General features: G+C 44.4%; 1 protein-coding gene across 1 annotated transcript in view; it reads left to right on the top strand.

Annotated features, from left to right (window-relative positions):
* LOC144739330 (unconventional myosin-Ie-like) overlaps positions 1-13,366 on the top strand; it is a 109,387-nt gene that overhangs the window by 39,882 nt on the left and 56,139 nt on the right. Inside the window, exons 2-4 of the mRNA XM_078622295.1 lie at positions 2,361-2,498; positions 8,856-8,945; positions 9,257-9,351. Coding sequence (XP_078478421.1) covers positions 2,361-2,498; positions 8,856-8,945; positions 9,257-9,351 — 323 coding nt within the window. The remainder of the gene's footprint in view (positions 1-2,360; positions 2,499-8,855; positions 8,946-9,256; positions 9,352-13,366) is intronic.

Genomic DNA, 13,366 nt, shown 5'->3' with positions numbered 1-13,366 from the left:
ATCGGAGGTGCGATATCTGAACCGGTCTTCGGTGTCCCTCTCCACTTAATAATAACAACGCATCACCCAAGCACCATCCACCATCATCAGGCAGCAAGCTCAAGGCTCGCTTGTTCAGGCGAGCATACGAGGGACGGTGAGCTCCGGCTTCAAACCTCCCGAGTTCTCGATGGAACAACACGTCTGATTCGTGAAGTGTTCCGTGCGTTTAGAAATTTTATTTTGTATTATTATTATAAACCCACACTAACCAAACGTGGTCAGTGTGAGAGCACAGTTATTAGAGAGCGCAAGAGCATTACCTAAAACGTCACTAGGAATGGATACAAATTAACTGCACCAAGCACAAAAACCCAACAATTAGCAAACAAACCAAGGTCCAAATGACAGCCATTTGTTCCAAACGACAGAAAGGAGAAGTTGTTGTGGTTAAAAGCAATAACGAATCTTCAAGTAGTCCCTCGTTTTGTAAAGTGGCTAAAGTGCAAGTGTCTTCAGTAGAGGCTTTCCCTGAACGTTACATTCGATGTAAAAATGTAGCATTGCAATCATATACGGAAAGTCTTTTTAATCTGGAAACACAGATGGAGTGAACCACGTGGAAGGTGTTAGGGCTTTGATTAACTCTCATGTAACAGTGGTTTTTCTACATGCACACTCACAATAACTTACAATCATTTTGGAAAGGGAAAATTCGGACACATTACTCTTGGCCTAAAATATACACAGAGGGTATTCATTAAAACACGTCTAGCACATAATGAATGGTTTCATGTCTTAACATATTCATAGGTGTGGACAATTCGGTGTTTAAATATTAATGATAACGTTTTATGAAGCTGTACACTTATCCGCAAGCCTACGTCTGGTTTGTTAGACCAGGTGTGACAAAGCCCTGTTTTCATTCCAATGTAGTGCAATGAAAACAATTCCATTTACGATATTTCTCATGAACGGCATGAATACTAAAAATATCTATATCTTCACAGCCAGGGTACACACAGACACATTCTAAAAACCCCAACATGGACATACTGTATTCTCCAGATTATGACCCACTTTTCCCCCTCTGTATTTTTAAGCAAACATATGTATGTTGAACTTCTTTCGTGCCATACATACCCAACCGTGCTAATCGGCGGGGCGGGGGAAGGACAACAAACTAAGCAGTAAAAGCAGTTCTAAATAAGTGAGTTTTCAATCTCGATTTGAATCTGCATAGTGGCTTCCTAATTTTGGAAGGAAGAGCGTTCCAGACGGCCACAGAAAAGCATCGGAAAGCGTGCGATGCAGTGACCGTCTTTGTTCGATGCCCGTCCAAAAGCCTCTGCAAGGGTGACCGGAGCTCGCGTGACGGTTTATGCTCCTTGACGAAATCAGCAAGGTACTGTGGCTCATTTGTGGCTCGCACTTTGTGTGCAATGGATGCGACTTTGTAATGTATTCATTCGGCAACTGGAAGACAATGCAGCTCAGCGAGCACTGGACGGACATGGTCGGATCTGAAATGTTGGCAAGTGCGTCTCATCAATCCTGTAGGTGTTCTCACGTGACCAGTTTGGCATAACTTTATTAGCAAGGGGCACAAGTTCGTGGACATCTCATTTTCCAAAGAATGTTGCAATCCAGAGAGTACAGTGCGTACAAAGCCACTGGCAAGATTGAATTGTGGGGGATTGTTTCTATATTTTTTTTAAAAATCTGCAATACTCGATTATCGATTGTAAACTACTATTTTATTCCATGAGAATGAAACATTTTGTGGCTTTCTATTGTCAAGGCTTGTGATCCGTCACTTCTTCACGACAGTGTGGTATACAGTTGACTTTGGACTGAGTGGATATGACCGGAAAAAAGATACGCTGAGCTGTAGATGATGATGAGGGTTGTATCGACGTGTGACGATGTGACATGTGACGCTTGTGCAATTTCTCATGACGTCCTTTCATTTTAGTGTGCTCCGAGGTGTCGTGTAACATCTGCAACCAGAGAAAATAAGGGCGTTGGAGAAAATTGTGTACCGCTTGTGTATTACAGGTGGGCGTGGTGACAGAGCACATGAGTAGGCCATGAATTAAAATGCCGGTCGGGCGTAGACCCCCAGCCCATCATCTCTTGGAGGTCAGGCAATTAAGTACTACCTTGTAGGAGGTCAACAGTGGTTGTCCTGGACGAAAACTGGCCTCCCTACATAGGAATGCAGATTTTCTGCTGCTGCTGCCTAATAGTCATCGCCCGATACACGACTGAATTGAGGATGGATTAAAATCCTGTAAGTGGATGGCAGGTTGAATGGCTCCCTAATGGTGTGTATATATGTTCGTGCGTGTGTGTGTATTTGTTTGCATTGCTATTCTCAGGGCAGCAAAGAGCGCTACCACTGGCAGAGCCACAATGTCAAGCACAGCGGCGTGGACGACATGGTCCTGCTGCCCAAGATCAGCGAGGACGCCATCGTGGACAACCTCAAGAAGAGATACATGGATGACTTCATCTTCGTATCCTTCAACGCGACGAGCTGGCGATGGCCAGTCAATGCTCATGCCACGTGCATGCCATCACACGGCATCTGCTCGATTTATATGAAATCTTGTTCAAACACTACGGGACAATTGATACGGATGGATCCAGCTGACTGGTGTTTAGAAACACACTTCATTACTTCAATTTAGTAATTGTTTTGATGGCGCTAACAGCATTCGTTTTCAAAAGCCCTGCTTTTGATGCCAACAGTTCTGTGTATGCACAATACCTAAAATATATTATGTATTAAGCAGAATCAAACTGCGGCCATCCATTGTTATTATGCTGATGTATGGACTGGAAACCAATGGTCTCGTTCTGTCTATGAGATAAAGCCCTTGGTGTTGATAAGCGTTTGGTTTTAAATCATTCTGCATTATGTTTATATATATTGGCAGTTTGCCTATGGTGTGTTCAGGCTACTTATTTATGGCTTCTAAGAGTCGTTTAATAGTTAAACATTGGCACTCTAATTGTATTGACAGGCAGTGCATTACGGCAATATAGAGTGCTTGATCAGGCTTTTAGTGTGAACGTGCATGTGAAAAGATAGTGGATTAATGGCTTTTAGGTTTGTATTTGTTCTCGCTGCACATGTTGTGGTTGCGCTTGAGCCGGCATCAGAGCAGCTTGCGCTCTGTGTGCCGCCCGACTTGTTTCTCACAAGCTGAGCACAAGCCACACTGCTTCATACACACAGCATGGCTGTTCGAACACACAGAGCTTCTAATTTTGAAAACAATAATATTTCACGCATAAAAAATAACTGGCCTGGTCACTTGGGTTAGGGCGGTCGGCTCGTAAGCTGTGAAGGGTCGACGCCGTCTGTCAGCGCTGCGGAGTTCATTAATTATCTGCTGCTTTGTGTGAAGTCAATACACCAGTCGACAAATTTCTCCTCCACCATGAAAATGTGGAATTTCCACCACTGACTCAGGGTCACTATTGGAGATGAGCACTACTCCATTGCTGATGTGAGTAGGGAAAGACTCTTTGAATTCACCTTGACCTAACCCAGTTACGCCTCAGCTGAATCTTTTAGCAGAGCTCTGCTCAGGTTGTTTGTCCAAAAACTATTTTGTAGTATTTTTGTATTGTTAAAGGACACGCACACATCCGAGAGGATAATGGTAAAAAACCAACAACGCTACAGCCTACTTGTTATACCTCCTCCTACAGACACTTTGCTGGCCCTGCAAGTGGGTGTCATGCAGTGGTCCACCAACCCAACCTTTACATCCCTGGAATTCAGGAACGCAGAGCAATTTCTTGCACCTTTTCATAGAAATGTTTTCCTTCAAGCTCGTGCCTTGTGCTTAGACAAAAATATACATAAAAACGATTTAAATATTTGCTTAACTTTCTCTCTGAAGGCATTTATTGTGGATTTTTTAACATTCACAAATCAGCTAACCCTGAGGTAGCAGCTAAAATTTTACGTTGCCATGGCAGCAGTCAATTTATCCACAGCACACCCGCATTTGACATCTTAAAAAGGAAGGTACCCATTTTAAATACCCTCGGAGGACGAATGACCAGCATTGAACTCCCAAACTTTCAATTGTGAGTCGCGGACTCTAACCACGGTGCCGCCTGGCCAGACCCCACGCGCATGCAACTACACCATTCCTGCCCTTGGCGTTGTTCGGCTCCGACTGCCGGCCGAGGTGCCGTGGGACTGCTGTGCGCTCGGCTGATCGTCACGTTGCCTGCACGGGTCCCTGCGGTGTTGTAGTAGCACGTGGTCGTGAGCTGGGCTCTACCGATCCCTCAGGGGCCCTGTCAGCACCCGCCTGCTGCTCCACTTGCCCAGTAGTGCAGTGAGCGCCAAGGCCAGTGGAGTCTCAAGGCAGGCGCCGGCTGATGTTTATTACAAGTTCCTAGTTCTTTGTTTTGCACCGTGCCAATGAAACGAATGGCAAAGTTAAGAAAGTCTCCTGATCTTTTCTATGTTTGAAGCTTTCGTGACTGCAAGGATTCATATTCTAAGGTTTTCGGTGAAGTCACGTAGGTAAAAAATTACCTGTTAATCCAGAATCAAAACGCTGCAAGGCAGTTTTTCTTTGGGATGGGTGTCCTAAAGAAGAGCATACTTGTGCCTGAGATTGTGTTTCTCTTGACGCCACTTACCCTCACCCCATCCCTCCAACATCTGTGTCAGAGTGGCTTGCTGTGTGGGTTTTTTATTTATTTCCTAAGAAGGGAAGATCAACTACTTTTGAATTCACTGGCCCTTATTGGAATGACAAAACCTTTGTCAAACTATCTGCAACAAAAACATACCCTGACTGTGCATATTGGGCAGACATTTATGAAATGTGATATGGTACCAAATGTTGCCTCTGGCTTTCCATGCTGCGTGCTGAGTCATGCTTCCATCTGGTGGTGTGCCCCCCTTCCTCAGAAACGGTGATTCAGCAGAAGGGAATGCTGCTTCAAACCCACAGACTCTCCCTAACGGCTGCGCAGATTTCATTAGAGCTTGTTTAGAAGAGGCTTTTTCATCGCTATTTTTTGTTTTTTGCATATTTCCATGCCTGCAGTAATATAAATGAACGTATGCAAACATCATGGAATAATGCCCTTCGGGACAAATTAAAATGGTGTATCATATACAAAAAGTCACGTGGTACCAGAAGTTACCATATTCTCCATATTATAAGGTACACCCAAAACATGTGCTTCAAAATACAGGAAATAACAAGTGAGTCTTATAATCCTGAGAATAAAAATGTTGTTGTTCAGTGCCCCCAAGACAAAAATGTGCCCCTTCTATCAAACCACATGAGTCCTCATAGTCACCCAGTGCCTAACAACTGCTCTTCAATTTCCCCCCATCTCAATAACCCACTGGCTTTAGTAACACAAATAATGGCATAGATTTAATTGTCATTCATGCTGTATATATTTACATTTTTAAATAACATAAAATGCCAAATGGTGCCATGGATTCTACCAGCTGTGTTTCCAGTGCGTGGGCACTTGTTGACGATTGTTGTGAAACCCACGTAACCTCATCTCAGCCAATCACAGCAGCAAGGATTGGATGACAGGACAGAGGGATGAATACACACCTCGGGATTTCCTGAGTAAAAACTCTTATCCCTGACTCATGTGGCTGGTGGATAAAATCATATTTGTTTCCCATGATGTGAAACCCAGTGACGGATTGTTAGCACGAACAACAGTTCTGCAACAATGTTTTTTGTTGTTATTTGCACCTAGCCTGAGTGATATGAGCATTAATGGGAGACACTGATGATAGTTTTGAGTCCATCCTCTGCAGTCCAGAATGTGTTGTATTTAGGTTATTAATTAAAATAATAACACGGAGCCTTTTGTTAACTCACTGGTGGATGACGGCCTCCACATGCTATAAATGCAGGTGATAGATGCTTATTGACCATACTTCACCAAGCTGGTCAGTGCGGGCTAATGAAGGAAGGGGCCAAGGACTGATTCAGATATCACTTGTCGAATATTATCCGCGGCTGTAAATCATACTCGGGTCGCCGGTTTGGTAACTTAATGCGCAAATCACTTGGCCATCACTCCTCCCACGTTATGATGGGCTTCACGTAGCGAAAACTACACGAGCATTTAGCACTGCAGCTGTGACAGATTCAAAAGAGAGAGAGAAAAAAGGGAATGAGAAAAGAAACTGTAGCGCCGGCTCACGTGAGCAATCCAGACTTTGTATGCGAATCCACATGGTAAGTTTGTCAGAGAGCCTTTCCTGTTTTCGTCTGATTTCGCCAGCGGCCTGGCAGCATCCAGAGTGTGGATCCAATGTCAGTCGGCGAGAATCCCACCGCAGCAGCTGTGTGTGGCTGCGGTCTCTCAGACACCACGGCCCAAGGACATTGTTTTTCAAACTAGAAAAAATAATAATGAACACAAGCTGAACTATGCACCATATATATCAATTGATGGAGGCCCAAACACCACCGGGCCAAATGGCACAGTTGGCTGAGCGATCAACGCGTATTGGGAAAGGTATGCTTTTCAAATGCGGATCAGGCTTTGACTCGGACACTCGGCCTTCCAGGTTCGATAAAATGGAGAACTACAACTTTGGGCGGAAGATATCAGTGGGGTTGTCCTATGGAAAAAAGTTGTCTGTTCCATAACAAATTACAATTTCCATCAGCATATAGAATGTATAGCTTTCCAAGACTTCCAGTGGAGATGAACACTGCACAATGCATGTGTGAGCATGGGAACACTGCCTTTTTTTCCAGAGAACAATAAATGGTAGTAATTTTAAAAATCTATTATTTTAAACTATGCCTCTTCAAAGTCTCCACCAAAGCTAATTTTATTTTTCTACCAAACTGAAGTCTGTCATATAAATTGTATATCTACTACCCTTTCTCAATCCACTGCTGGATGAAGGCCTCACCATGCTGTGTTGGTCTTGTGGTTTATTTTACCCACAATTCACCTCGCTGGTCAGTGCGGGTTCATGAAGGGGGTGCATGCTTTGGACTAGTGTTGGAAATAACTTGCCAATTTTCGTGAACCGTAGCCACGAACCAAATTCAGGTCACCAGGCTTCGAGTGCAGCCTGCAAATCTTCTGCCCCATAAAGAGTTTATTTCCGATTATTTGAAAACATTTCTAGTCAAACGCTGCCTGCTTTAAAAAATGGGCCTTCGTATATCGAAGAGGGATCTCTGTCTGCCTCCCTAATGTGCAGTAAACTCAGGAAGGCAACTTTAATGCAGTATTTCCTTTAAAAAAAAAACTCATTCTGAGGAGTATTTTTAGAAGCAGTCCTTTAGAGAACATGCCTGTGAAAAAAAAAACGTTTAAATTGTTTGCAATTTAGCATTCAGATTCATTTCCTTCCTGAGAGTTGATCCAAAAGGGTTAATTGCACATGGTTTGACAAAATCCTAAAGCCAGTGATGTTTTAACAGTAGTTCTGCTCTTCCGTATATGTTGTTTGATGTACAATAGTGGACTGCAGTGAAAGATACAATGATGCATCGACTCGTTAATTAATATTGATTCATCTAGCTTACAATACACGCGATCAAGCATGCATGCGTAATCATGTTTTTTCTATATTCGTCTGTTACATATAATGGGTTCACGTGACCCCTCCACCCACCAGAGGTCACTGAATTCGTCGCAATTTGAAAATAATAATTGATCCTATGTATTGAATCACAATTCTAAATTGTGGCAATTCAATTAATTGTTACTTTCCTAACTTACAAAATTATTCTCATCTTCATTTTAAAGTTGTGATGCTCACAGAGGTTTTAAAAAAAATGTGTTTCGAATTATTGATGCGGAGATTTATCCTACTTTTTCGATAGTTTGAAAACATGGACGGCTGTTTTACCCACCACGTGAGATCCTCCGACTGACTGCGGTGTGCAATGAATGCTGCTGGCTGCATAATAAGTAACACTGCGAAAGGAGTTACAATCCAGCCATGTGCTGGTGTTGTCAGAAGGATGTGTTGAATTTCATTCAGGGTCTAATCAGCTCATCTTCCCTCTTGGCTCAATTGCAGCACATCACTGGATCCCAACATTTAAATGCGGAATTTAAAACACAGGCTCAGGGCTGCCACTCAAGGCCCATTTGCACACACATACTTTTAACTATTTAGTAAGAGTATAGTGTTCCTTATGGAAGGTAGAACGGTGGCAGAATGTTTAGCACAATGCACTAGGAACCCAGCGACCTGTATTTAAATCCTTTCGGTGTCAACTAAAAACTAAATGATACAATTTTGTTTTACCAGGTAAGGCCGACTGAGCTATATTATAGCTCTTTTTCAGAAACGACCTAGCCACAAATGATAGCTCAAAGAAGTGGCTTATCACGTGGACATTTATAGCAGCCAAATTATATACACGCATGTTCTAAATGTGGAGGGAAAAACCGGAGGACCCGGAGAAAAAGAACATGTGACCGTGGGGATAACATGCAAACTACAAACACACAGGCATCAGGGTCCGATCGAACCCATTTCCTCCTGTATACCAGGCGAGGGAGTTAACATCTCGCCACCGTGGTGCCCCTAAATGGACATCTGAACTGATTATGGCCTTCACAAACCTGTACTGTGGACCAGCGTGGTGAAATATGCTCAAACTACCGCCATGACCAACATAGTGGAGATGCCTGCATTCATTGATTTACTTTCATTTATTTAAGACTACTTTTTGTGTACAGTCATTGTCCCTCCCATACACTGTTGATTAGCGCGGTTGGCTACTTACGGTGCAAAAGAAGTTCAACATGCAAAAACTTATTGCATAGTTTTGAAAATCAATGCTGATGCTGAACAAGCCTTGACTGCCCTCAACCAGACGTACATCGGCCCTGTGCTCATCTCCGTCAACCCCTTCAAGCAGATGCCGTACTTCACCGACAAGGAGATCGAGCTGTACCAGGGCGCGGTAAGGCCACTGGCGCTGCGCCGAACGTGGAGCCGCGAGTCCATTTTTCAGAATCAGAATCGTTATTTCTACCGGAGGAATCCGACAAGCTTTTAAGCTCTTTTTCACAGATGTCCAGTAGGAGCGGGTCAGAAACTTACCGCAGAAGCGTCTTGCTGGCAATACTACTTTTGTCATGTTTTCTCCGCCGCGTCTTTAAGCCCGCGGCTCGCCGGGTATATAAATGCACGTTCCTTCGTGTCGCGCGACTCTCACCCCACCATCCGTTGTCCCGTCTTCTTCTCCTCCTGCCCGGCCTGGCCCCGTATTAGGCTCAGTACGAGAACCCCCCGCACATCTACGCCCTGGCAGACAACATGTACCGCAACATGCTCATCGACCAAGAGAACCAGTGCGTCATCATCAGGTACTTACAGCCTTCGTGGAAATGTTTTCTTTACGCGGCATTTACCTCGTTATCACGAACCGTGCTTGTAACGGTACCCCGGTTTATAACGAATGTACCTGCAGGAACGCATTGTCCTGTGTTGATTTATACGATCGTACGTACTGCCACACTTCCACTGTATTATACACTCTCCTGTCCAGTGAATTCAGCACACATGTTGTACCTGCGTGTAATGTTTTAATTTTGCATCTGACCGTGAATGCAAATTTACATATAGGTGGCAACAGGTTAATGTTCTCGTGTGTCTTTTCAAAGAGTCCGTACAAATCGTCATGAAACCTGTTTCAGTAAGCACCCAGATAAAGTCGTGAACCCTCTTCTGGGTCTCCAAGTTGTTCATTTTAGGCATGTGCCTATACATGGTTTCGTGGACTAAGGGCGATTCTTAATGCCCACGATGCATGCAATGAAATCGTGCAGGTGAGAGTCGACGATTTGAGGATCGTATGTTTTGTGAATGATGGGATTGTGCGATCCCTGCAGCCACGAAAGCGGCGGTCAGCAACCTGCGGCTCCGTAGCCGCATGGCGGCTCCGTAGCCGCATGGCGGCTCCGTAGCCGCATGGCGGCTCCGTAGCCGCATGGCGGCTCCGTAGCCGCATGGCGGCTCCGTAGCCGCATGGCGGCTCCGTAGCCGCATGGCGGCTCCGTAGCCGCATGGCGGCTCTTTCAGGACTGCTTCGTGATGCTAGTTATTAAGGACCACCGTTTGGTATTCACATGCATTGCGGTTCTTGAAATAGAGCAGTTGTTTTGACCGAATTCGATAAAAAAATTACTCTTCTTGTTATTTTGTTTGCAGACCCCTGCAGCCACTAGAGGCACTATATTTCCCGCAATCATAAAAACGAATTCTGACATTTCGTAAAATCGCAAAAGGAATAATATAGTTACATGACTAATAAATACAAACCAGACATGCACCCGACAACTGATTCATCCAATCCTCTTCATTATTACGGAGAAGATACATTAAACGTGAGGGCTTATTGTTTACATTGCAATTCATGTGGAAATGGTCTCGTCAGTAGAACGAACCCTGCTTAGTTGGCAAATGTTAGAGGTAAAATTGCTCACTATAAACGAGGGGGCCCTGTTCAGCCGAAAGAGGAATCTTGTCTGAGGAGCATGAAGTGATAGTGTCGGTTTTTATGGATGACAACATAAATATAGCCTCGTTTGTCTCTTCAGTTATAAAATACGTATTTTTTTATTTGCCCATCGGCCAATCGGCCGACAGGACTTACGCTTTCCAGCAGAATTTGTACAAACACTGTCTTTCAGATTCTGGGTCTCTTGCTCAGTTATTGAGACAGGATTAGTCGTGAAGGGCAGGATTAGTTGCGATGGACAGAATTAGTTATGAGACAGTGATGCTGTGATTCTGGCGGGCAAATGAAGAAAAACACAATTTACAAACACGTATATGTGCACGCTCACAGACATTCCCTCTCTCACGGAGACATACACAGCGGCTCACTGAGCTACAGAGCTCTGTTTCAGAAGAGACGTGGCTGTCACAAGTGATAGCTCAACGAAGTGGCTGATCATCATGTGGAAATGTATAGCAGCCAAACACTCTGATCGCGTGATGTTGATTCTAAATGTGTAGGGTAAATCGGAGGACCCAGAGAAAAATTAACGTGGCCACCAGGACATACAAACTCCAAATATATAAGCGCCAGGGTCGGGAACGAACCCACGACCTCCTGTATACCAGGCGAGGTAGTTAACATGTTGCCGCCATGGTGATGATGAGAGAGAGACACGCAAACTCCAAATATACAGCAGGTGTCAGGGTCGGGATTGAATCCACGACCTCCTGCATACCAGGCGAGGTAGTTCACATCTCCTAGCCACCATGATGATGATGAGAGAGAGAGACACGCAAACTTCAAATATACAGCAGGCGTCAGGGTCGGGATGGAATCCACGACCTCCTGTATACCAGGCGAAGTAGTTAACATCTCCTAGCCACCATGATAATGATGAGAGAGAGACACGCAAACTCCAAATATACAGCAGGCGTCAGGGTCGGGATGGAACCCACGACCTCCTGTATACCAGGCGAAGTAGTTAACATGTAGCCGCCGTGGCGGTCCAACATTACAGCGGCTCACAGACACTCGCACACTCCCTTCCAGTTTCACAGACACACGCACAGCGTGCGCGTGTGCAAACATTTAAAAAGTCGCCACATGGTGGGAAATGTGGCTCATTTCAGCATCGTGCCTGTGGCTTGACTGTGTCGGGTCATGGGTTCAACCACAGTGAGGCTTTCTTTATAAATTCCCAGGCGGGGATGCATGGCACAAGTGTGTGTGTGTGTGTTTTTCCAACCAATGTTTTCTAATGCTGCATACTGAAATAAAGGAGTGGGGGAGTGTGTGAGTGAAACAAAGACGACACCAATTAGAGGATAATGAGCAGCTACGTTTTCCCAGACGTTAGTTATAAGCACATACATTTTATAAGTAAACTTTACCCATGTAATTCACGCACAATTCGAAGTTGTTACATCGTGATCAATGCAGCAGAGCTCATCTGCAAAGGCCGTCCTAAGCCAGTGGTAGAAATTCCATGTTCACGTGGAAGGGGCCAGCCACTATAATTCATGTGCCCAGCCAGAATAAACAAAGATTGTTTCAACATTGTTTTGCTCTAGCATATAGTATACAGTTTTGACCGGTCACTTCAATTGCGAAAACTTGTTTTCTAACATTTTTGTCTTTTGCACCGAATTTATCCCAATTGTGCGGTCGACATCGACAGCACAAACATTGCTTTCGAAGCTCTACATTCTTCCTATTTCCTGAGCCCATACGCATATCGGAAGAGTAACCCAGATACAGTAGAAGATTCATCCTTTTATCTGTTGCCTTTCACAGATCAGAAGAAATTGCCCAGAAATGGCAGATGTAGTCATTGATGGAGAATAGGCTCGGTTTTTAACACCCCAGACATCAAGGAGGTGAAGAGTATTTTGTCCATAGCTCTTCTCTTATTACTGTGTATGATGATGGCTTAGCATTATGGTATGCGCAGAGACACTGCAGAACTTGCCACAGAGTGATAATTTAACGTCAAAAGATATAAAATAAGGCGATAACAATTAGCGCAGCTGATGTTGGCATGGGCTTCATGGCGTGTAAGCAGTGTGTGACATTCACGCTTTTGAGGGCATCTACCCTCCCCTCACTTGTTCATTTTCCCGTCTGATTTCTCAGCCAGAGGAGACGCCACAATGCCTCCGACAGAACAAAATGAAGCCCTTCCCTGGTGCATGGTAAATGGCTAAATCCCAGTGGTGCATACGTAGGTAGATATTTTGTGCAGATGGGCTAAGGAAATAGGAGACCCTGGGATATGGATTTTAACAAGGCAGCTTAGACAAGCAGAACAAAACTGATCAAACGCCTTGGCTGACACTTTTTTTACTCTTCTTCCTAAAGGAAAGGGATATTTAGCGTTTCCTCAACGTGCCATCGCTGAATGCGATGTATTTTTCCCAGTGTTCGTTTTTGAAGTCCCCTCGTTTCCCCTCTTCCTGTCTGCGGAAAGAGTTTTCCAAAATTAGTCATGGCCTCAGCGCTCGTGTGTGAGTGTCTACCTATGACTCAGATCATTTGCAGTGGGTGCAATCTTGTCAGATCTCATAAACGAAGTGGGTTTGAAACCTGGATTTCACGCTCGGATGGGCAACCACCACGCACGGCCAGCTTGTTATAGGCAGCTGGCTGCCAGGACCACTAAGTCTTGGGCAGCAGAGGGAAATGCAACAACATCGATTGTTGTACTGTGCTTCTGTGCTCCAGTGCTTCCTTGCCTTCACCAACCCGCACTGAGCTTCATAGAAGGATGATCAAACAACCTCCACGACTGTGCATTGTTTCAAATTTCTTCTGTCTCGTGGGTACAGTTTTTTTTCTCCATTCTATTAACTATAAATATGAAATTTGCATGAATTATAAAT

Source organism: Lampetra planeri, chromosome 3 (assembly GCF_965212315.1).
Source record: "Lampetra planeri chromosome 3, kcLamPlan1.2.h2, whole genome shotgun sequence".
Taxonomy (NCBI): domain Eukaryota; kingdom Metazoa; phylum Chordata; class Hyperoartia; order Petromyzontiformes; family Petromyzontidae; genus Lampetra; species Lampetra planeri.
The sequence above is the reverse complement of the archived record's forward strand: the minus strand, read 5'-3'. Positions and strand labels throughout refer to the sequence as shown.